General features: G+C 37.4%; 1 protein-coding gene across 2 annotated transcripts in view; it reads right to left on the bottom strand.

Moving 5' to 3' along the window:
- The window catches only part of RBFOX1 (RNA binding fox-1 homolog 1), a gene marked incomplete at both ends in the record, with an annotated part of 1,305,905 nt that overhangs the window by 988,196 nt on the left and 290,892 nt on the right, over positions 1–26,817 (bottom strand). For both annotated transcript variants that reach the window (XM_080617596.1, XM_080617593.1), the window contains one exon: positions 26,774–26,806. In XM_080617596.1, the coding sequence (XP_080473722.1) occupies positions 26,774–26,806 (33 nt within the window). The remainder of the gene's footprint in view (positions 1–26,773; positions 26,807–26,817) is intronic.

Raw genomic sequence — 26,817 nt, 5'->3', positions numbered from 1 at the left:
CCTTCTGCCAATTACATTCATTTCAATTCTGTTAGCTCATCTTTTACCCAAAGGTGACATATGCACAAATCCATAGGGAAAATTGCCCAAATCAACTTTCCACTATGCATGACGCAGAATAGTTGCTCAGTGATGTGAATACAAGGCATTAATTCTAAAGCTGGATGCAACTGCACACTAAATATTAATGAATTTTTCAGACAAAAAAACCCTTTAGAAACCAAAAAGTAGCATTCCATAAAACTGAGAGGATTCTGTTTATTAGAGGAAACAAAATCAATTACTTTGTTTTATACCATGCGAATGACAACACAAAATGAGGATCAACAGAGCCTAGATAATTTCTGCTGTATCAGTACTTAGAGTGAATATTGACTGCTTTCTTTCCCTTTTTGGGGGATTCTTTCACACACAGCAGTTTTATTACATTCTATTCTGATTCCCTGTGACTGTAGACTGAGATACTGGCAAACTTACAGAGGTCATATTACTGGTAGAATTTTGGATCACAGCCAGCAGAGGTCTTTTTAACATTACATTTTCCAACTATGTTTCATTATAAAAATGTTTCTTGTGTAGATTGCCAATAACAGCTTTCTCCTCAAAATAACAAGTAATGGAAACCTTTTAAATATTTATCACTATCCATTCCAGATAGTTACCTCAATCTGTAAAAGTCACTAACATTTTGTTAGAACATTTCTGATGCTCATAAACTTATACAATTAAGCTACAGCATTTTTCAGGTCTAACTAGCAGCAACACTACCTGGTTCTTATTTCTAGCTTAGAGATATAGTAGTTAATCACACTTTTTTATTCCAGCTGTAATGATATTTACATCAAGTGTCTGCTCTTTCAAGAAATATATGACCTTCTGTAATGCTGCACATAAACAGTGAAAGGAGAATAGCAGACGATTTCAAGAGGATCAAAAGGCATCACTGAGTCAAGCCATTAACCTTGGAGATCGTCATTAACCAAAGTGACAGTATTAGTAGCTTGAGATGATGTGGTAAAAACACCTAACCAAGGAACAGCCATAAGTATGAAATATTACTTGTGATTAATGGGACTTATTATCCAGTGTTTGGGCCTTTACAGGAAACTTGCTAGTTTCTCTTTAGTGTCTCTTTTAAATTGTCATTACCATTTTAACCTCTCCTAAAAGGCAAGGGCAACCAGACAGGCCAGCAATACTGCTCATGACTAAGTATATGTGCAGTGTCAGCAGTGACTCTCAAAGTCCTGTATCTCTACAATTCCTCACTTTCGGCAACACAAAGTTGGGAAAACTCATCTTTCTTACTCCTGCAAAGATTCACCTGGAGCACCAGACAAGGCAGCATCATTTTCTTGAGTCTGTAATTACTGTATCACTAGTTGTTTTAAATACTCCAAGGCATACTTCAGAATTTTGCTTTGCTAAATGAGAGACAAAAGGCACACAGGTTTATGTTTTCTTTGTATTTCATTTTTCATACAGGGAGCTCGTTCAAGCTAGTAAGAGAAAACAGCTTCTCAAGAACAATACTGAGGTGAATTTCTATTGCTTTTTGTCCTGTAAGCTTCTTACATGAGGAAAAAAAAAATCAAATAGATTCTCTGGAAGAATTGACTTTGTAGGATAATAACATAGAAGGAACACAGGAGGAGGACAGATGGGTAGAGATGCAGGTATTCTGTTAACAACAAAAGGATACACTGTTTATTTATTTTTCAAGGCCATCTGTAATATGTCATTGGCCCCATGATGAGTTTTCCGAAGGAGAATGGAAAATGCTCACAATTGGTGGGAAAAAAAAATGCTCAAGTATCAAATATTTCTCCAATATAAAATCTTTTTTTAAAAAGAAAAAAAAGTCTGAAAAAAAATATCTACACAATTGTTTCTGCAGGTGCAGACTGCCATTTAAATAACCAAACAAATAGAATCAGGTATTATTCTGCCACATTCTTATATAACTGACCTTATTACAATAGGCAAGGAAATCCATTTGTTACAGAACTCAAGTTATTTCCAAATTCTATAACCATTATTTTGAAACACAAAATGTGTTTTTCTCCTATGTAGGATTCACTGATAAAAACCACCCAGTTCCAGCTGTGATGGCTGATGAACTAAAGACTAACTGAACAAGCTGTATTCTTAAAGTATCAGATCTCTGTCAGAATATGATACCCAAATCTAGATGTCAAGTGACTAAGTGGGCAGTCAATTTTATTCATTTTGTCAGTTTGTCCAAATGACCTCTTCTTTAAAATATCTACTTATCCTTTCATCCTGTTATAGAAAAAATTTTCTTTTTATTGCAGAAGAAAAAAACTATTCATTTGCTGCACCTGAAAATATATTAATACTTATCTTTTTGCTAAGTCTGTATTTTAAACTTCAAAGCAGAATAGAAAGAAAGTAATTTCCAGGTGATCTTGAAACACTTAAAAATGTGAATTTCCTTAAGATATTTCATTATTATTAAAAAAGGACAGTTCATCTATTTTCAGAGTGGACTTGTCCTTTGCTGTGTAAAGGAGTTCAAAACAGAAGACTTCTGCACAGATTCCTGACTCAACTGAGCAACTGAGAAGAGGCAAACAGGAATGACCTTATGTGAGCATCTGACAGAATCTGCACATCAAAGACAGATCAGAGATTAGGTACGACTAGAACAAGTTATCCCATAGATTCTTTCTGATGTGGTGTTTTCTATAAAAATAACTTGCAGAATAATTAAGCAACAAGAAGTTGAAAAAGTAGGTCTGTATAGCTCAGTGTTGCTAGGTTAGAATTGAGAGCTATGATCAATCCAACCATAGAACATAGCATGGGGCCTTGCATACCTGTGTCCTCCTAAAGATCACAGATTTATGGATGCATTGGAGAGCTGAATTAGTGCAATGAATTCAGAAGTGCATAATTTTGTGAAGGAGAACAAGTATATAATTCATTGCTATATAAGAAGCACACTAAACCACACTTGTTACTTTGCCCTAGCAAGCAGTCACCTGGCACATGAAGCAGCAATGAAGTGCAGTCTGGAGTCTTGCTGTTTTTACTGAGCACAGCGATGATGGTCAGAACTGTACAGGCAGCACCCTCCTGCTCACAGGACACTTCTCTGTTGGTTCTGGGTTTAGAAAAGTAAGCAAAGCCTTAAGGCTCTCTTTACACTGAAACAAAGGGGTACCCTCATGTAAATACTCAGTAAACAGTAGTATCACAGTTTTGCCCACGAGTCGGAAAAAAAGGAGTGTTTACAGCATCAGTCAGTGGCCCTGCACCAGATGAATTCTAAATCAGGAAGCTCTGTCTGCTTGCTAGTTTCTAAATTGTTTAAGTCAAATGCAGAGACAATCAGAGACATTTATTGTTTAAGAACACTTTCCTATCCAGTGGCTGTAATCATCATTAAAGGACACCAGTTCACATATGTATATATAAAAAATTGTCAGTCATATTCTAGAACACAAGCCAAATCCAAATGGAAGTTAGATTAAGTGTATCCATTATTAATGACTATTATTAAAATACTTGTTTTGCACAGCTAACTTGGTCTGTTTCTTTTGATGAGCAAATTATCCAACCTCTGAAATATCCAGGCAAATTTTACAGGTTTTAGTAGTGCAACTATTAAGAAAAATGAAAAATCCAGGCTGCTTGTGTGGCATGCTAAATCATTCACAATAAAAACATGCCACACAACTGAGCATCACAACTGGTACTGAGCACAACTGAAACCAAACTTTCTTATGTTAGCTAACAAAAAACACTTAGAACCAGAGCTCACACTCAGAAAAAGAGCAAGACTGTTCAGGAATTCAGTTCCTGGGTTAATTAATGCTCTGCAAAGACCTCTTTACTTTATAGGGAGCAGAGGCTCCCAGATAAAGCAGCTACAGATTGTGTGGTGGGGCTAGACACTGCATGTACAAAATCAAGGTGATTCTCCAAGTTTTAAAATAACTTGATTTATATAACTCTTGTTGTTGTGTTTTGTTCACTGATTGTGAAGTCAGGATTGCCTACTAAATGTATGCTGTGTATTGTATCACACAAAGCTTAGCTTTCGCTTTCCTTTCTTATCAAATGTCTCAAGCTCTATTTACATTAGATCAAAAATAAACCTGGCTTGGGGTGTTTCAACACTATTATACATGCAAGATGTTTGGTGATGATTCTTCATTGTTTCTCTGTTGGCTTTACTGTGACATTTTTCAACTTCACCCATCCAATTAGGCACCATCACAGGCGAAAGAAAAAGCTGTTTGTTTCCATGACAGTAGTAAGACAATTAAGTCTTCGATGTTAAAATAGCATTTCTAATATTTCTATAGCAACAGAAGTCAATCCATGGTATGACTTACAACAATATGCAGGCTAAACAGAAGAACCTGTGTTACAGGTATTTCATATGAATCTTGAGCTCTAAACCCATAGTTCAGAACTCACGTTCTATTCCTTTGCCTGTAACTTGTTAAACTAAACTAACACCACTCCATATACACTATTCCAAAATTTTCTGGCAAGTATTAAGTATTCAGGAGTGATTTAAGTGACACTAACATAACTATTTTAAATAGTGGTCTCTCTCTACACATGAAACAAACATGAAAGAATGTAGAGAACAAAAAAGGAAAGTGTGCATAGACAGATCTATGTACCCAAAGGAGCAAACAAATATTAAATTATTTCTACCTCACACAAGATGATGGAGATGTTCCTAAAAAGAAATCTTGTGTTATCAGAAAATTAACAGAGAATCAACTACTAATACAGCTTTGTGAAATAAGTAAATTGTTAATGCATAACCTGAAGTATCAATCAGGCTCCATTTTAATTATTCACAAAAGGTTTCATTGGACATTTTATATTAGTTAATAATAACTTTAAAATGGACAACACTGAAGCAAAAATTATGTTGTGAATTTTAAATTTAATTCAAAGTAGATTATTGAAACGTTCACTGAATAAAACACTGATCCTTGGGTACGAACTATTCAAATTTTGTTCACATAACTTGTTCATTAGTAACAGACAGTATGATTAGAAACTGTTAAAAAAAAAATACTTTGGTTGCACACTTTAATTAGTCTCTTCCTCCCATGGCTGCCTGCTTGGCATTGGACAGTTTCTTGCCATGGCATTTCTACATTTATCAAGGTGTAGTACAAAACATATCAAACACAACTGTCTAAATATTGCCTGTTATCAGACTGAGTTCAGTGCCACAGAGGAAAGAGGCAACCAGTTCCTTCTCTATGCAGCATTATGAAGCAGGAAAATACTTATTAATCCAGTCCTCAATTGCTTCCACTGAGAAAGCAATTGTATTAACTGGTAACTTGTTCTGTCTGTAGAGTCTTTTTACTTTCTATAGCAATTCCTAGATGCAGTCACTGCTCAGTAACGTAAATATCCATAATGAAGACACTGTTCCTTTTGAGGCCTGAACAAACACTTAGTGGCTTAAGGGTCAAGGTCTGAAATATCTATACGCCTCAGCCCTAAAGCTCAGCAAAGTGAATTTATTTACATACTCCCCCCAAGAGTTACACTTATAAATAACATGTAGGTATCACGTATAAAGAACATAGCATGTTAAGTTCTTTAGTTTGCACCTGTTATGTTGGTATACCATAACATACACAGTAATTTAATTCTAGAACTTTCTCAAAAGACTGCAGATTTGTTTATTCATCTGGTGAAACAAACACTGGGGTTATTATTTTGTTCATTTCTCCCTCTATTTATTTATATATGTCTACCCCTCCCCGTCACCCAGAAGTTGTATTACCTGGTGAATGAAGTAAGTATTAAAACCTGTTAGCTTTAATTTACATTGTGTAAATGTCTGTGTGAATGGAATAGCAATTGCTATTTCTTCCCATAGCTGCCTGATGCTAGTATTTTCAGTCTATACATGGTCTGAATATTGGCACTCATTTTAGATGCTGTTACACATACCACCAGGCACTAGTTCAGTGCCCTGATAAACACTTTAAACCCTGGAGAAAAACAGATAAGCAATGAACAAAACAGTCCCAGCATGTATTTGCAAGTGAACATTTCTTTATAAAAAGAAAAACAATAACTTTACAAATGTTTTCATAATAATAACCCAAATCCTTATGAGTCACAGTACAAGAAACTTGCTACAGATTCCTGTGAAATATTTATGACTCTTATCACTTTTCAACCAAATAAATAGAACCATGTTCTGAACTACCGACTCACCCAACTGTTACCAGGGAAATTTGCAAAGATGGGAGAAAACAACTGACAACTGTTTAGCTTATTTAACTTCTTGGAGCTGCTGATTCCCTCCCAACATTATTCATGCAGCATTTCCACTTGGAGGCTGGATAATTTCTGCTCTCTTTTCCAATCTTTTATGAGCACTCTTAGTCTAATTAAAGCAGAGAACCCAGCTGTCTTCCCCTCTACTTCAGAGAGCTAAGGAAATGGCTCCAAGAAACTTACTTTTCAGGGACCCCACAGGGATAGCCACCAGGATGTAAGAATTGGGAATTTAATTCTAGAGCTCCAGATTTTTCAAAGCTAAAAACTTAGCTAGCTTTGCAAGTTATGTTAAGGCCTGGTCCAAGTCCTGAATTTTGGTCTAATGAGCCTCATAGCACATTGCAGACAGGTAAGGGTGTCAATTAAAGGAAAACAATTAACAACATTGCATTCCCCACCTCAGATCAGAGCCTGGCTGGACTTTCACTCAAAGCAGACCCAAAGATCAGATGGGGAACAACACCCAGTCCCAGAAAGCAGGAGATGCCTGCCTGTTGGGAACTGGGTGGAATAGCAGGAGCTCTTAACAGCTCTGCCACTCACCTAATACCTGAGAATATGACTCACTGGTATGGAGGAAAACTCCAGTGGCTTTTGCTCTTTCTCTTTCCCCTTTACTGGGGAAATGGGTTCCCACGGTAATAGGACAAATGGGTTGACAAACAGGTTGCAACATTAATCAGGTGATAGCATGATTAAGAATTCTTACACCTTCTAGGAAAGAGCAGGAGATAGCTGCAAACCCATTCTCAGCCTAGAGACTACACCTGCCACCATCAGTAACCCATGTTTGCCTACTCTGACAACACATAGCATTAAGAACATTAATATAGTCATCAGGTTTTGTGGAATCAACCAAAAAGCATTTCAGAATTTTTCTGAAATACAGACAAATTCTATTTTACGACTTTGGCAGACTGATTTCATCAAATTTTTTTACTTCCAGAAAAGTTAGAATAAGCTGTCTCTGGAAAATACTATGATCCTGTTGCCTGTATCTCTCTCCATAATTGCCCATTAAATGCATGCATTTGTACAACTGAGATTGTAAAAGACAAACAACAAGGGAAGTGCGGACTGTTACCAGCATCTGCCAGCAAGCCCTGCACAGTCTCTGCAACCCCTTGCCCTCTAAAGGCCAGATCTCAGGAAAGGCAGAAAACAGGGCTGGGTGTGCAGTGGCCCATCACAGTGCTCCAAACCCCTCAATTAGGCCATGGCTGTAGAGTTACTTTGCCATCACTGCAGGATGACAGAAACTGAGGCAGTGAGCCCCAGCTGTTGATGGAAAATGCAGTGAAGCTCTACCTTGTCTAAAACTGGGATTTTGCTGCCTTCATTAGTTTACAACCCTGGGCAACTTACCTGCTTCCCTTGTGCCTAAAGCTGGCCCTCATGAGAAGTTTCCCCAAAAGTGCTGTAGCTCAATAAAAAATGCAGCAAACAGTTGGCTGTGCATCTAGGAGAGGTGGCCTTACTGCATGACTAAAAACAGTAAAATGAACTACTGGAAACTGTATATTCACTAATGAATTTCCTTCTAAAAGTCACAGAATCACAGAATCCCAAGGGTTGGAAGGGACCTCAAAAGATCATCTAGTCCAAACCCCCTGCAAGAGCAGGGTAACCTAGAGTACATCACACAGGAACTTGTCCAGCCGGGCCTTGAATATCTCCAACGTAGGAGACTCCACAACCCCCCTGGGCAACTTGTTCCAGTGCTCTGTCACTCTCACAGTAAAGAAGTTTTTCCTGATGTTCACATGGAACCTCTTATACTCCAGTTTACACCCATTACCCCTTGTCCTATCACTGGACATCACTGAGAAAAACCTAGCTCCATCATCCTGACACTCACCCTTTACATACTTGTAAATATTGATGAGGTCACCCCTCAGTCTCCTCCAAGCTAAAGAGACCCAGCTCCTTCAGCCTCTCCTCATAAGGGAGATGCTTCACTCCCTTAATCATCTTTGTGGCTCTGCGCTGGACTCTTTCAAGCAATTCCCTGTCCTTCTTGAACTGAGGGGCCCAGAACTGGACACAATATTCCAGATGTGGCCTCACCAAGGCAGAGTAGAGGGGGAGGGGAACCTCTCTTGACCTACTAACCACACCCTTTCTAATGCACCCTAGGATGCCATTGGCCTTCTTGGCCACAAGGGCACATTGCTGGCTCATGGTCATCCTCCTATCCACCAGGACCCCCAGGTCCCTTTCTCCTTCACTACTTTCCAGCAGGTCAACCCCCAACCTGTACTGGTACATGGGGTTGTTCCTCCCCAGATGCAAGACCCTACATTTGCCCTTGTTGAATTTCATCAAGTTACTCCCGGCCCAACTCTCCAGCCTGTCCATGTCTCGCTGAATGGCAACACAGCCTTCTGGTGTGCCAGCCACTCCTCCCAGCTTAGTGTCATCAGCGAACTTGCTGAGGGTACACTCAGTTCCCTCATCCAGGTTGTTGATGAAAATATTAAACAGCACTGGTCCCAGCACTGACCCCTGAGGGACTCCACTAGTCACAGACCTCCAGCTAGATTCTGCCCCATTGACCACAACTCTCTGCCTTCTTCCTTTCAACCAGTTCTTGATCCACTTTACTACCTGATCATCAAGCCCACACTTCCTTAGCTTATCTATGAGGATGCTGTGGGAGACAGTATCAAAGGCCTTACTGAAATCAAGAAAAACCACATCTACCGCTCTACCATCATCCATCCACCTAGTTACTTCCTCATAGAAGGCTATAAGGTTGGTCAGACATGACTTCCCCTTGGTAAAACCATGTTGGCTACTCTTAATGACCTCCTCATCCTTGATATGTCTAGAGATGGTGTCAAGAATAAGTTGTTCCATCACCTTTCCAGGGATGGAGGTAAGGCTGACTGGTCTATAATTACCGGGTCCTCCTTCTTGCCCTTCATATAGACTGGTGTGACATTTGCCATCCTCCAGTCCTCAGGCACCTCTCCTGTTTCCCACGTCTTACTAAAGATGATGGAGAGAGGCCTAGCAATGACCTCCGTCAGCTCCCTCAGCACCTGTGAGTGTATTCCATCCGGACCCATCGATTTATAGATGTCCATATTGCTTAACTGATCCCTAACCCAATCCTCACTACCAAAGCAAACTCCTCCTTTATCCTGACTCCTTCTGGGGCTATAGGAATCTGAGGCCCCCGGGGACAGTCTGCAGGAGTAAAGACAGAGGCAAAGAAGGCATTCAGCACCTCTGCCTTCTTTATATCCTCTGTCTCCAGGGCACATTCCTCATTCAGCAGTGGCCCTATATTGCCTCTTTTGTTAGTTTTATCCGCTATGTATTTGAAAAAGCCCTTTCTATTGTCGGCAAATGTTAACGTCAGGATCCCAAGCTGTCCTCAATTTCATCAGTGAAATGGTCAGTGAAAGCTACTGACTTGAAAGATAAATATTTAGACCAAAAATAGAAATGTCAGACCAGAGAAATGCATACTTTGCAAATCCAATTAAATAAAAGCCCCAGGACAGATTTTATAGCAATGATATCCCAGTAGTATTCCTGTACACTCCTGTATTAAATCAGATCGATACAGGAATGTACTTATAACTGATTTTTGAGAGATCTAAGCAATACACAATAGGATAAGTTCCCTATAACACACTGAAAAACAGTTACTTCAGCTGAGAATGACAGAACAATGATCTTCACCTTACAGTATTGAAAGCTCCCTGTTCTTGAAAGAAAGAATACATCTGTATTAAAATTAACAGTACCCTTCACTGGCCCAGTGAAGTTGTTACAACAACTTCCTAACATAAAGGTAGAAAGTAAATTAATTACACAAAATACATGTTTATGGATGTACCAAGGCTTAAAGAATGAGTATTTTGGACTTTAAGTGTCATACATAGGAACTGGGTCATTCCCAGATCCAATTGTGTCAGACGATCTACGCTCCATGACATATTCTTTTAAATAGATATGGTGTAAAATAGACCAAAATGAACTTCATTGTTCGAATTTTGTTTGGAAATAAGCCAGCCTAGTAGTTAACTGCTTAAAAGCAGATAGTGTTTCATGTGAAGGGAGGATGCTGACAAGCTAGGTAGGTACTAGCTTGGGATGATGCAACATATGCAAGGGAAAGTCTCTCCTCCTTTCCACTAGAAGCTCCATTAAACAAGGAACCATAAATACAGGCTGTTTTCAATCATATGCATAGCATAACATGTTTCTTAGTCTAAAAGAATTATCCCATATTATACCTCTCAGTTTCTAAAACTTGCAGTGTTGGAATATTTCAGAGCAAGCTAAATATCTGCCCTCAGTGCATCAGTTGTCAACACCACACTGCCTGGTCTGGATTGACAGGATATGGATTGAAACTCATTCTCTAATTCTTTTCTTTAAGAGGGAAATATTTAAAATATCACCTGCTTCATTTCTTCACTCATCAGAAGAACTCATCTGCAGTCCTGGACAAGCGATTACCAGTCAAAGTTATGTGTGAAAAGCAAGTTGGGAAAAGTGATAAGTGGTCAATATAGTAAAAAATTTAAATCAAAATCTGAATGGTGTAAAGATAAAACACACCCCAATTACACAGTGAGCCAAAATAGTTTTCACACTGCTTTGATCTATTTGCTATTTTACATTTGTAATTAAAAAGCAACTAGTAATGTATTTAGCTGAGGAGTTATGAACACTGAGGAAATAAGGCTGTTTATTCTCAATTTATAGATTTGAAACAACTTGCTTTGCTTTTTTTAGGCTAGGAGTATACATATTTTGCAGCATTTTTATGAAAAGCTTATCATTTCACTAGAAAACAGTTCTGAAAGTAAATATACAATAAAAAGTCTCCCTCTGCTATGCATTTACAGAGTAGACTTCACACCACTGAACTAAAAAAACCCCAAAACCAAACTGATTTTGATCATAGATACAAAAAGTTTCTAAAGACTATTTTAAAAGAGGAAGTCCATTGAACAGGTAATTTACTTGTGGTCAATTCTGGTGTTTAAGTCTTTGAAAAGACTCAGCTTCAAGGTCTTCTTGGTTAACTGTTCCTATAATTCTGAATTGTTACATGTGGTTTATCTCTTCACAAATTTACCTGCACACCTAAGAAAGAAAGAAGCAGCCATTAAAAAGACTTGTTTCTGTCTGATTGCCTCATTCAGAATTTTTTTTACTGTGAGAACTAAGTGAAAAATTGAGTTTGGCGTTTTGATGAGGGGGTAGAACAGTGCTCAAAGAAATACCTTTCAGTGTCAGGGACCAGGTACTCAATGTACTGTAATCCCAATTTACAGAGTCTAGAAAGTATACTAAAAAGAGCACACAGAAAGCCAGTTACTTGAGAGGTCACCTTTTTCTTCTACGTAATGGTTAATTCCCACAGAAAGCCAACTAGAAAAGCCTTACACTCGTGATTAGCAATGGAGCTGAAGCAGACGAGGACTGCTGGCATTCCATGCTGCTATGTGGGCTCCATTATGGGTAACCAGCGCTTTCTTCACTAGCAGTATAGAAAAAAGATCAGGTAACCTACTAATAGACTAAAAAGCAGCCACCAGGATTTATTTGTTTTACTATCCCTCCACTGGTGGAAAACAAAAAATTGAAATAAAATCTCAATTTTTTGACTAGTGGAGAAGTTTTTCCAAAACAAAAAGATTTTTTTGCTCTTTCATCCTACTGTTCATACCAGGTGCCAGAGGACTGCAAACAAGATTAACAGTGAGAGGCGAAATAACTTCAATGAAAAGTGGTATTCTACAGTAAAAGTACTTCTGGCGCTCTTATTTCTTCTTCCAAGTAATATCTCATTCTTATGTGAGCCATGATCTCCAGGGAAAACTATGACTGCAGCAATGATTATTCATCAGGAATATGTCATTAAAATACCTCACTCAGAAAGCTATTTTTATTTTCCAAACGAAGTGTGAAATGGTGAAGAAATACCACAAATGAGAATGAGGAGACCAATTTTTAAAGTAATTATTTCCATATCATTCATGTAAAGCACCATCATTAACCTGAGTGTGTTGATATTTGCTTTTGTGAACTGCATGACTTTTTAACCTGGCAGTTTCTTTGTTCACATGAAGATGAAACCTCTCTGCCTTCAAAAGCAGCAACCAAAGCACCACTTAATTCCAGGCACTCTGACCATACATTTAACTATGTTCTACAGTAAGCTAGCTGACAGCTGTACAAGCAGAGGAATATGTCTTCCCGTGAAGAAAAACATCACCAAATTGAATTACTCAAGCTAACTAACACGGGCAAATAAAATCTATTTAGAAAAAGAACACTTAGTGAGATTATCTAATTAAAATTATTCAGACTTGCTTTGCAATATGAATATTTTTGAAGGAGGACACCAGGTAGCACAGGATCTAGTCCATGCAAATTTATTAGCTTTGAGCTTTAACCCTACAACTGTCAGCTCTGACTGGAAAAATTGCATTCAAGGTTTTGTAGCAAGAAGTGATTAAGTGCATTTACAAAGTGAGGACATCAGTTCCCAAGCCACCTAACATCAATTAAAGGAGGCCAAATTAAATTGATGTTCTAATTCCACAAAATTAATGGTAACTTTTTTTTAATAGATGTAACAACATTTCCCTGAGGTCCTGTAATAAATTCTTATCACAGCAATTCATGTAGAAAGTAAGTGGTTACCTATCCATAAAAATCCAGTGTTTAAAATCAGTTATGGGAATGATGGCAGTAAGGTTCCTATTGCCCTCTGTGTTCTGGGCATTTTAAATTTGATTTATTTTTTCAAAGTTCTTTATTTTTAAACACTAGGAAAGCATAAAGGAAAAAAAATTCTCGTTCATTATGGAAATATTTATTTTTCATATTGGTTCCTTTTAAATAGAGCATTCCTCTAAACTCATGGGATCAGGAACTAATTAAGGTTGCTTGCAATTACTTTTAACCAAAATAAAATCATATGTCTTCACTATACAACATTTTATAAAAGGAATAAGGGATTTATTTTTTTTTTTTTTTTATCATTTTTCAGTTTCAAAGAGTTTGGTGACATAAACCAAACATCTCAATTTTCCATATCATCAATCGTACTCAAGAGCATGTGAGTAAGATGAAACTCTGGCATATGGGTGTTAATTTAGGGGCGTAGAATTGGAACATGGAGCCCATACAGATGAAATATTGTGAAACCTGTTACTAAAATGTTGTGATTTCCTGGATGTGGACACTTATAAAGTTGAATTTGAGTTGAACTTTTTTTTTTTTTAATTGTGAATTTAATTCTGAATTTTTAAATGCAGCACAGACCACACTCTGCAGGAACTGAAGCGCATCCAAAGACTCTTTACTGAAGGAAATGAAAACAGAAAATGCAGGGAGTAAAATTCAGCTGACTGTTCAAAGCCCTGTTTCTCTAGTTGTGGCCAGAGAGATTGATTAATTGCTTAAGATATTTGTAATGTGGCAGTTTTCTTGTGTTATCCATGGTAATTTCCACCTTGAGAAATGTTCAAAAAGTTCAAATACAGATCTACATGAGAACGACCACACCTGCTTTGAAAATGAATCCACCCCTTAAATTCAAATGCCTGCTCTATGTCTCCTTTTTCTTCTTAAAAAAAAAAAAAAGTCATGACTGAGATAACTGGAAAAAATACAAACTTACCATTTGCAAAGACAAAAGGAAACTTGGACCGTTTTATCCATGTCAAATACAGAAAGTTTCCCAGAACTGCAGACAACTTCAGCCTGGGGTCACAGGATTCTCTTTCTGCAATTCTACAACTTTTTTTCTTGGAAAACATATCAACCTTCTATCACTGTTTTCTACAAACAGTGTTTGTTTTGACAGCTTTGTGTTTTCTTGTGAAGGATTATATGGTCAGAAAAAAAAAAATAAACCAAAACCAAGAAACCCCAAACAAAACCAACACACCGGAAAATTGCCAGTCGATATGTACAGTATGAGATTAAGAGGTCAGAGAGATGTTAGATGCAATTTTGAAATCTAGAAGCTAATGTGAAGCCACCTACTATTTACAGTAAAGTATCTCAATAAGACTGGCTACGGGTGATAAGGAACTAAGTGCCAAATCACCTGTGGGAGAAGCAGCTCAATTAGTGGCTCATATGGCTGCTAAACTTTTACATTCTCTCTACCATAATGCACTTATAATTAGCGGAAGAGACACATATGACTACTCTCTGACTTCTTTAATTTGGTGTTTAAATTATTCAGTAAAAGGCCATAAACATAACTTTCTCTCAGTTACAGCCACATTCAAAACCACTCATTACTACTGTTCTAAGTCTTCTTGATTTTTCCGTAGCATCCCTCCTAAAACACTATACTGAGCAGTAGAAAATCATAATTCAATACATTGTGCATATAGCAATAAATAAAGTATTTATTAAAAACAGGGATAGGATAAAAATGAGTTTGGCTGTTTGGTTTGGCTTTCTGTTAACATTAGCCCAGGCCTTAATCTGCTACTGTGATTCTCTTCTGAAAAACAGGCATCAAAACCAACTTACAAATAGTATTATGTTGGCTTCTTGAGTTAAGTCAACGCTAGACAAACTAAACTAATAAATATAGTACATTCCTGGTGTCAATTTAGAAAGCTGTTTTGTAATGCAGGTTTAGTAGTGATGCATTGCAATTCATTAAACATCACAGATAGTGCCTCCTAGAACATTCTTCTCGTCTCTTGACAATTGGTGACTTTACCAACATGTAATCATTTATGTTTATCTGCAGATGCCCTTCTGTTATTTGCCAGAATAAATCATCTAGAGCTCAAATACTATAATGGTTTCAATTTCATTTTATCAAAAATCATGCTCTATTTGAAGAGCTGTTCAACTGGGAGCTACTTTGCCTCTCTAGAGAAGTTACAGCACAAATGTTCACTGAATCCAGAGCAGGAAAAAAAAAAATTCTCTTGTTACATTTGAAGTCTAAGACTACAAAGTCTGCAGAAAAAGTAATGGAGTTGAAAAGATTGAACTCATTAGCTACTCAATGATTTGGAACCCACTCTGAAGTTCTTCAAATCCTATATACTGCAACATTCATTGTGTCCTTCGGGGATAAAAGGTATTAAGAAATAAGTAAATAAGATAGAGCAAGGAAGAGTAATTCCAAACCAACTGCTGTTAGTCTGTTACAGAAACACTGTAAGGATGACTTTGAAGACTTCAGCTTAGTTTCATAATCACAAACTCCCAATCAAACAGACAGTATCTCTTGGTTAGGAAAGCACTTCAGCCATTCTGCAAATAATTCATCACAATGTGAATAAACCACTTTCAAATTGTAAACTCTTTATCAGACCAGAAACTGGACTCCTGCTTCAACAGCAAATATGGAACTGGTGGGGAAAATTACATGCCTTGACAAGTCAATACATACCCTGGTCTGCCCTCTGCTATTTGCCTTGTTGTAAGGTGAAAGATGCAGATCTTCCTCTGCATCCCAGCACATACAGCTGCTTCACCTTCAACAGAAATATTTTAATTATGCCACCTGAGAAAACTCAAGATTGAAAGGGTAGAAGAAAATTAGAAATTTTCTGGCTATGCCTTGCTGACTTTTCTTCAAAGTTGTATTACTGAGGAGAAAAAAGTGCTGTGTTTCACCTGTTGTTTGCACAGCTTCCCCATTTTCCTCCGCAACATGACAGTCTCTCTCCCAAGTCTGTTAATCTATTTTCTTCACCTCTGTAAGACTGGGCAGGAGTTTCTCTCTCCCACTCTCCCTGAAGCAGATACACCGCAGGTACTGCACCACAGGTAAACCAATACAGGCACTACTGTTCATCCCTCCAGTATCTTGCCTTATGAAAAGCAGGCACCAAAACCCAACACTTTTTACCTTTTACCCTCCTCCCCACCCTCTCTATTATAGCAATATAAGCATTTCCCCAAACTCCAGTTTTAAATCACCTCAAACCCTGTGTTTTTATAGGAGGATAGGAAACATGGGCAGTGACTAGTCAAAAATGAATGGGAAAGCAAACAATATTAATAATATTTTAATACACCATCTCTTAAGTCTGGCTATTCACCTTTGCAGCAAGTACTGTAGGATGTACAACGTGAATAGTCAGCAGCAACTTTCCAAAGCCTCCTAATGAAGAAGTCCCAAACCAAGACGTTGTTTGGCTTGTAACTGTTTCACTTGTGAATTAAGTTGTGTAACACCTATTTTTACAAACCCATTATCTTCCCTAAACATAAAACCATAATACTCTGTAACTTCAGCAAGCAATGGTTTTGTACTGATGGAAAACTACATGTACTTTTGAAATTCAGGGGGACGGGGTGGGTTTTTTTTCTCCAAACTACTTACATGTTGTTCAGAAACTTTTGCCAGAATATGTTTTGCCCTTTTTGTGCACAATGTTAAGCAGCAGTACAATGCTTAATTAACACGAAACAGTGTCTTTTCTTCATTTTTGTATCGTACAGTTTTTAATAATGTCTTATGCGGTCAGTTTCAGTGCTCCTAGACAAAAATATGCTACTAGTAAAATATGACTTACCCTTTCACTGATGGGATAGGCTTATTTCTTTGCATATCATAAAGTACTGCCTTCAAGTATTAGGAGACATGAATCTTTTACCAGTACAAAAGAAAAAGAATATACCGATAGTATCTGTGTTTGCATATCTGCATGCACCTAGAAGGCATCAGTATTACGTTAACCTCAGCTCTCAGAAAGTAAATGAGAAAACTGATCACATTTAGTAGTTTAACAGGTGTCAACCCAAGTTAATCATGAGACATCGATATGTGCTGTACTTTGGACTGAAAGCTCTTTCTTGGCACCTTTAAAGTAGAAAACCAGCTGACTGAAGAAAAGCCCGAAAGTAGAGGGCTACATTGCAGGGATTCATTCTATTACATTAATTAAAGCATTAAGTTGTTGAACTAAATAACTGCTGAAAAAAATATCTTTTTTAGACCTGGCATTGCAGTCCTCAAGCCAATGGGACGTTTTCCTATCCAACAGTGAGGATTGGGGACTGATAATTAACAATTTAGACTCTTCTTTCTATTCCTAAGCTTCTGACACCTTCTTCCTAAATTAAGATCACATTCACTGCTCTTAGAAACTGCCACAGCTCCACTAAGGCACAGCTCCATTAAAGCTTATGAAGCTCTGCCAAGTTACATGGCAGAGAACTTGCCCTGTGGTTTGTTTAAAGGTTATAAGCTTTGCCTGCAAAGATGACAATTCCAGGGGGAATTCAGCTAGTCTTTAATTTATACAGTTGCCCCTGTCAGCCAAAAGGTCTTTACTTCAGACTATCAATTAAATAGAACACTGAAAATTTTAACCACGTTTCTTTATTCTTATAGATACCTAGGAAAGGACTTTTTTGTCAAATTACATTGTACCTATGAAATTCCATCTTTTCCCCCTGCTGTTATGAATTATTTTTTTCAATTTCAAAAGACAACTTTATTCCAATTATAGAAATAAAATAAAAAACTTTCTTCACTATACAATAATGGAATTTCCAGTGCAGATTTTCCGTGTATAAACTGAATAACCAACTGTACCCTTGATAAACTCATTTAGAACAGTAAATCAAAAGAAAGAGAACAGTGCCCAAAGAAATTTTACTAAGTCTGATGACAGAAGAAAAAAACTTACTTTGAAATGGGTGACAACTTCTTATTTTAAATAACCAATGGTGAATACTAATACATTTTCAGCTAAAACTTCCTTTGTTTTTTTTTCCTGTGATTATACTTTCTTTGCTAACTATGTACTTCAGAATCATGGCAATTACTGCCAATGACTTTTTAGAGCATATGGGCAAAACAGGCATATAATTTTAATGGAAAAAGCATGCAAAAGCCTTCTTATTATTAATCCTTGCAGAAGGAAGAGGCTTATCTTCAAAGATCTACTTAAAGATGTTTGTGACAGCTCAGGAATTTATCTCCAATTCTTCTTGCCTGTGGTGTGCCACATTGCTATTTTTCCCACAGCAACATGCAAGCAGCAAACTAAGATGTCATATGCATAATACAGAGATAAAAAATGACCCTATTTCCACGTCCACGTGATAAATGGGATGAAAGTTCAGTGAACACATATTTGCACATTAATTGAACTGCGTGATTCTGTCCTGTTCAATCAAGTCACTACTGTACGTACCACAGGAATTTTTTTCCCGAGAATCATTAAACCAACTTTATCTCTCAAACACATACATATTTTCACCTATTTATCTTCTTGCCTTGCCAAGATAAAAAGAAAGAGTTACCTCTGCATATTCACATGATTGAACACACATACACATACATTTATATATTACTACATCACATTAATATGATGAGAATCCAAACTAAGTGTCATTGTTCACTGTAATAATCAGAGAACAAAGGTACTTGATCAACTTTTGCAGCCTATAAATATTTAGAAGACATTTGGGCTTTGAGAATATTACATTTTCCCTTAGAAATCAAGTTTACTTCGGCTGATTTAATCACAAAGATCAATATGGCACATCTACAGTTCTGACATGATGATACTCCTGAAATTCACAACAAAAGGACTGAGAAAATTGTGATTAATGCATCACCTTTAAAATCTTCAAAACATGTTAAGATTCTCATATAGGCAGTGAAAATTTACAATATTTAGCAAGAAGACATAGAAGTAAACTGAGAAACAGAAACAATAAAGAAAATGTACTTCCAAGTCAACACTAACCCTTTAGTGAGACTACCTTATATTCATTTCTATTGCCATCAAATTACTGATGCACATAGCTGGAATGCATTCTGGAGCCACATATTCATAAAAATGCACACATGATGTTTCACGGTTTACATTATTTTAATAAATCCAATTATCTTCAGAAGTCTCTGCAGGAGTCCTGCCCGAGCAGATTCTGGCTTTGAGTGTGGGATGGTGCAATCTCTAGATCCTTGGAGGAAAATTTCAATTTCATACTTACTGGCATAAGTAATCTAAACAGTCTTGGAAGTTGTGTAGATCTGGTAAGAACACTTCCCCTTTAATAGCACACTTCCAAAAGTACAATGAAATCCCAGTCTGAACAAAAAGCAAGACTTACCTCACACCTGACCAAAGGGACTGAGCAGCATTTCAGTGACAATAGGACAAAAGAGATGCCTAGGAAAAATTAAAAAGCAGTCCTCAAAAGAAAGATAGAGGCTTAAACAATTAAAAGACCGTTTCCAGAAGTAGAGACTTTATTAGGGAAGATTGTTTATAATTTAGGTAACTGACCTAGCCCATAGACCATTTTTTATACACACATTGAAAAAAAACCTCAAATCCTAGTTTGAAAACTGTGTAGGCAATGGAGTCTCAGCTACCAGACAATTCATTAAAATCCACATGGCAGAGCAATCATGTAGATTTTAGTCAACAAGTATTATGATCTTGGTTTGCAATCACTCTCCTAGAAGCACCATGAAGCACTTGGGTACCCCTTCAGACTGTACTGGGACAGATGAAAAAAAATCTCATTTTTAAGACTTTACAAGACCAAAGATTTTGTCACTGGAAGTAAGCAAAACCAATTTCTGTAACCAAGTCTTCGCCAAACTGAATGACAGCTGATACCTAGTACTTATTCAGAAAAATAAATTGAGACCTCCAACAGAAGAAGGACGTGACGTGGACCACATTCGATCTGATTGAGTATCTGTTGTCGGGGTTTGGGTAGCTATTGTACTTGGAGCTGGAGTAGCTGCACTGTCTGTTGTGGTTGGAGTTTGAGTAGCTGCTGTACTTGTCGCTGGGGTTGGTGTAGTTGCTGTACTTGGAGTTGGAGTAAAATCGGCTCTGAAGGCTGAAGCACCTCTACTGTGAAGACAGGCTGAGAGATCTGAGCTTGGTCAGCCGGGAGAAGAAAAGGCTCCGGGGAGACCTTAGAGCAGCTTCCGGTGCCTAAAGAGGCTACAAGAAAGCTGAAGAGGGGCTTTTTGCAAGGGCATATAGGGATAGAACAAAGGAGAATGGCTTTAAACTAAAAGAGGGTAGATTTAGATTAGATATTAGGAATAAATTCTTTCCTGTGAGGGTGCTGAGGCGCTGGCACAGGTTGCCCAGAGAAGCTGTGGCTTCCTCATCCCTGGCAGTGTTCAAGGCCAGGTTGGATGGGTCTTGGAACAACCTGGTCTAGTGGAAGGTGTCTCTGCCCTTGGCAAGGAGTTGGAACTGGAGGAGCTTTGAGGTTCCTTCCAACCCAAACCACTTTATGAGTCTATGAAATACAAAACAAAAGCTACAGTTCCATTTGTATCTTTTATAAATGTTCTTTTTAATAATCAATAAATTAGTCAACTGGTTATGTCTAAACTGATGTATTGCATGATTCAATATATTTGGTTTCTTTATGAATGTTTATTTTTTCCATTTATGTTTATTTTTTGTTTATTTTTTCCATTCATTATCTTTTGCTGGACTATTTGATTTCAATGGTAGAAGCTTCTGCTTCTATGAATAAAGTACCCCAAACCGTAAATTATATTCTACAGTTTTGACATCATTTATTTTCATACCATTATACATGCCAACCTTTTGACTACTCAAGATCAAAAGAGTTGCTCTCAGGCTCATATTTCACTACAGCTCTAATATTTTATGCAGCAAATTAGGTTTTACAGTAGCAGCTACAGCAAGACTGTCTCTCACACTGCACAGCTTAAAATTACTGTAGAGGACTTCATATTGGAGAAGCATGATACTATAAATTCATACTCAAGTAAAAAATGGATGAAAACTGTCTGTAATTCTTTCCCATCCATTTTGCACAGTTTTGATGCATATGTACGTAACCAATGAAAAAAAACCCTTGAAACTATGAAAGGTAGTCAGGATTCTACTTTCGGTAACGGAAGTTGGAGAGGAATCTAGCAAATACTAATGAAGGGAGGTATTTTAAGAGTTCAGAGGGGGATGCACTCAAATCACGTTCAAAGGTCACCTACCAGGCACACACTGTTATGAATTTCTTTTCTGCCACAATGGAATGTCCATATTAACTTGTCAAGATAATTGCTACAGCTGGGAGTTCCCATCACTGACAATCAAGAGTTTATTAGGTATCTGAAGACACAGGTAGGTGCTCACTAGGATTTATATGTGACACTGAACTACCTGTAGACAACTTTCAGTGGGAGTTCAGACACTCAGGTTATACGCATATAAAATACTTTTCAGTGGAAATAATTTATGGGTAAACATCAAAATAGCAGTTTCTGCACAGTTATAACTGTTCAGTTCTAAAATCTCAACAAGTCATTACTTTGATGCATCATTCTCCAATTTACACTTAAAATTATCAATATTCTTAGTAGTAATATAAAAAGCAATTATCAATTGATTGCAATTACCGGTTTTTTAGGCTAGGGATACCTATTTGTACACAATTTGTGACAGTCTATGACTCAGTCAAATTTGAAGGGATTTCAATGGACCAAGCAAAAAGGAATGTAACAATTACACTCTTGAAATTTCTGAAGTCCTATTACAAACTATAAAGATGGTAAACCCCTTAAAATACTCATCATTGTGACAACATGGAAAGCACCACGCTATACTTTCATAAAACTTGCTACTGTTCTTTAAAATGCTAATACTTTCTTGCTCTAAATGAAGAACTTAATGAACACTTAAAGAAATACTAATAGATAATTCTTTATCAGTCATCACAACTGATCACTCAATGCCTCACTCCTCTTTTATGGAAGAGGGAATATACAGCTGGATAGGATTAACAATGCATAGGCTCGATCAAATGCCTCAGCTGATGCAAAATATTGATCCATCAGAAAAGAGAAGGCTATAATCCATCCGTTCATTCATTCATTCTGAAAAACAATCTGAAAATCAAAAGGAAAATGTCTTGTGTCTTGAGAACGTATGTACCCTGGAGTGATGGCAGACTAGGTCCTTGTGTGTCAAATGTGCTCTGGAGAATAAAGCAGGACAAAGAGACCAGGAAGAATGAATGGCGTGTTTTTATCTACCATGGACTTTCAATACACCTGTAATTTATTCTAAGAGCATCCAACCAAGCATTCTTGTTTCCCCAAATAAAGTTTCCATTGATATCATAGTTTTCCCATAGAAACAAATCAGACAGCCAACAGGATTTAACAATTACTGGTATACTAGCAAAAAGAATTAAGTGTACCAGGAACAGAGCATACTGCAAACTAGCAAAACAATAATAGTAGAACAATATTGGTAGGTACATATTTTCTTAGAAAGTTCTGTTGTTTACACACCCTGTTTAACAAACTCTTTTTCAAAAATGAGTTAGTTTACTTTGACATTAAAACGAGAAAAACAGACAGTATGGTCCTGCTGGCAGTGAAACCCCACGGTTCTGCTACCAACCTGCCACATGATTTTCTTCATTTTGCTGTAACCATTTCATGTATTATCTACCTAAGTGCGCAAGACCTTTGGAATACCATGTAACACATGCCTCTAGACAACCTGAAAGACTAGGATTCCAGCTGGGGCCTCTAGGCATTAATGTAATGCAAACAGACAATAATATCAGCAAGCACAAATGCTCTGAATGGCTTTCAGACCATATCTGCTGTAGACACCTTGCATACTCACCTCTCACATCATTCACGTAAACATGTTTCTACAGCACCACAAGCATACGCGATTTTTCATAAACATTTTATGAAAAAAGAAAAAATGAAACAACTGTCTGTCGTTGTCAGAGGATTTTTCTCCCCTCTCCACCTCACACACAGAGCCACAAAAGGGTGACTGAAGTGTAATACATTTATTGGCCTTTGCAGAAACACACTACTCACCAGGCCTGACCTACTCCTTCCATGTAAGGGAAGTGGGGGTCTTAACATTGACATTTCCTGATAATCAAGGACCTTAGAGATTGCAGTATAAATCAGTCAGTTCTGTTATCTTTAGAGCCATATTCCGCTTCCTGTTCTGAGGTTTTCCTTAAACTCTGATTTAATAACCTCCTTGTCTTTGAGCTGATTTTGATTTCCAGTTTTATTGAGATGTATTGGCAGCCTTTTCTTTATGAGACTAAAAAGGCTGCCTTGACATTCCTCACATAAAAGCAGGCAGAGAGGTTACACACAGTATTTCCATCAGGTGTGACCCCCTAATTTCTCACAAGGCAGTGGCCCTGAACTTCACTGTATCATTTATTTGAATGCTGTGAAGGAAAACAGGAATCAAAAGCAGCTCTCTGTTCTCTATTTAGGTAGAGGAACTTTTGCTCTCTAGCTAAATAGAGAAACCTTTACTTCTTCTCAACATAATCCCTCAAAAAGATGGGGTGGCAGGACACAGATGTGACTGTCCACCCATTATGGCCTGCTCCCCCACTCCAGCATTTGCTAGAGAAGCCACAATCCACACAGAAACCAGGAGAGCAACATGATTTAGTGTAGCCATCCTCCCTCCTAACCCAGGGGTAGGATGGGGGGTAAAAGCACCCCAACCCAAGGGTAAGAGCACCCCTCTCCTACTACATGCCAGGTTGAGCATGTAGGAGAAGAAACAAAGGTTTTTAAAGTAGAGAAACTTTTGTTTCAGAAAGAAGAAAAGAAATTATCGTTTCCCCAACATGGAGATTATTTACACTAATAGCTAATTAGAAAAAAAGGCAACTCTGGAAAAAGTCACATAGTTTAATGAAAGAGGGATCTTTTAAGGGGGACAAATATATATGCCAAAAAGCAATAAATGACTTGTCAGCCACATACCTGTATCAAATAAAGGTAGCAGACCTGAAAAAAAAGTCATTCCTTAAACTGTGTTGTTACAGGTAATTACATGAAAATTTTATTATATTCTGTATGCTACAGCAATCTACACAGTGTATTGCTGTATTTGAGACTGTTCTCAGGCCCATTTTGTAATGACGTCAACACAATCTGTTATGTGCTTTACTGTGCAAGAGACCAGAGCAATTCATGATAAAAATCTTTGTATTTAACTACCTATGCACAACTTATACTTTTTTTAAGTTGCTTCTAACTTTCATATTTACAAGACTATGACACTAAAAGACACAGTGTAGGCAGATGTGGCAATTATTCATGCAAAGCTTTGCTGCCTACAGCTTTGACTCTACCACTGTTTGTTGCCTCTTTGTGTTAAAAGATTGAAGAAAGGTCTTTGGCTTACTTGACAGCCTCCTCTAGATGTATTTGTTTCTCTACATCTGGTATGTGGAAACCAGCATTTGGAAAAAAAAAACCAGAAAAGCCCAAATTCTTTGTATCTTCCTGAAACGTTCCACAGTAACACAAACATGCTGGTTTTCTTTCTAGTTTTACGGACAAAATTTGGTAAGGGAACACCACAGCTATGTCAACTGAAAAGAAAAAGAATAATTAAATTTCAAGACTGGATCATGAAGATCAAAGAGTGAAAAAATAAAAAAGTCAAATCATGAGGCTACTATTATCAAACCTGAGGAAACGTTATGGGTGTCATGCACACAAACAACTACTTAAGGTGTGTTAGCCTCAAAATACACCAAAACTGTACTATACACTATGTAGGGCCCAGGAAGAAATCCTTAAGTTTGCTATTATGTCAAAGGAGCCATTTCCCTCAAGCAGAAAACTGCCTTCAATTCGAAAAATCAGCATCCAGTCCTGCATGCTTATTTTTCTTTCTAGTTGTTACTCTTGTGAGTATTCAGTAGGACTATATACAAACCTGATTTAGGAAAGCACTTAATCATCCTTTACCTTCCAAATAGGATTTTCCCTGTATGGGGAAACTTTGCCATTTCCTCTGAGTACTTTCATGAATGAGAGTAACAGCATCTTGTGATAAACTTTTAGAGGTTTCTGCCAGCTAAGACAGCTAGCCCACAGGCTGAAGCACAAAGGCCACAGGCTGAAGCACAAAGGCCAGCAAATATGTTAACTCTCTGAAGGTTTTCAAAGAGTGAAAGTACTAACAAAGCAACACAACTTACACAACTGACCACCTCAGAAACCTGTACCACTTCTACAATTTTACACACACAAATGAAAAAAGTATATGGGAAATTTTACAAATAAATGAGAAAAACGACTTTTATAAGGGAGCAAAATTGATAGTAGTACCGGTACAGTCACAAATCTAAGCCCCTAAAAATCCCATTACAAATCTAGAAAATCAAAGTGACTCTTAATTAGTGCACACGATTGATGTAAGAGAAAGGTATTTAAAAGAGTGCAACAGTAAAAAAAACAAACAACACCAATCCTGCTCCCAGAAGTCTCTGAGACAAGCCAAGTATGCAACTGAATCAGATCAGCAAAACTGAACACTAATATTACAGTCTTAATCTAAATAAAAATGAATTATGTCATTCTTTTACAGTATGCAAGTGAACTTGCATCCTTGTTCTTTAAAATAATTAACACAGATTATCTATCCTCTTTAATAATGCAATTTGAATTACAAAACATTCATATTAAAAATTTATCTGACTATAGTGGTAAGAGTCACCTAGACATTTTGTCATAGTTAAACATTAGCTTTGGAGTACATCACAAATTCCTTACTGTGTGTCCAAGACCTGTTTCATATAGAAACGCTCTGAGCTTCCAATTGACATTACATTTAAATGAGTTAGTAACTGTGCGCACTGAATAAAAATATCTGTCAGTGATTAAAAGTGCAGTGACTTAACAGCAATGTTCAGAAGAGACAAATGCTGTATAACACGCTACTGGTCACAAAGAACTGTCATTTTTGGTTTAGCAATCAGTTATTCAAAATATACTCCAATAATCAGAATATTTTCACCTCTAAGAATAAAGTTAGACCCATTAAGATCAGGTAAAATACTCACACATGACTAGAAAAGCTAACAAAATAAATGCAAATCCAAAATGATCAATCTAAACTAGCAATGCCAAGCACCTAATGTAGACAACACACCGTATAGTTAATGTCATTCCAGAATTGATCAAGAATTCAGCTAGTAGCATTGTGTCATAAAAATAAACTTCTCTCTCATGTCCAGTCTGTTCAAACAGCTCATGTCATATGGTACCAAAGAGTGAGGCAAGCCAAGGACTTGGAAGGAAAACAAGCCAAACAGCAGAGCTGACCTTTGAGCAGATACAGTACATTTTTTGCTCTGAAGCAATGAAGAAAAATTGAAGGGCATAGAGGGAAGGTCAGACAGCCACCTTCTGTTGATGGGAAATCACAACACATGCTTACCAAAGCTCTGAACGACACAGTTTCAAAGACCTACATGATGATAAAACTTTCCTAGGAGGAATTTATCAGCTTACACATTGTTATAACGAGACAAGAATTCCAAAGATTGTTTCATTAAACACTAGAAACAGCACAAGTGTCATAGTGAAGCCCCTTAAATTTTCACCCCAAAATTGCAAGAAAGCAAGCCCCACTATCAAAATGGCAGACAGCTATTTAATTTCCCACCCATGTAAGACAGGATTTCCTACCTCAGCTTTGCTGGCATCCAGTGTTGTCAAAACCTGAAAATTAC

The sequence above is a fragment of the Psittacula echo genome (genome assembly GCF_963264785.1).
Source record: "Psittacula echo genome assembly, chromosome: 5".
Classification (NCBI taxonomy): domain Eukaryota; kingdom Metazoa; phylum Chordata; class Aves; order Psittaciformes; family Psittacidae; genus Psittacula; species Psittacula echo.
Note: the sequence above shows the minus strand (reverse complement) of the source record. Positions and strands in the feature narration are given on the sequence as shown.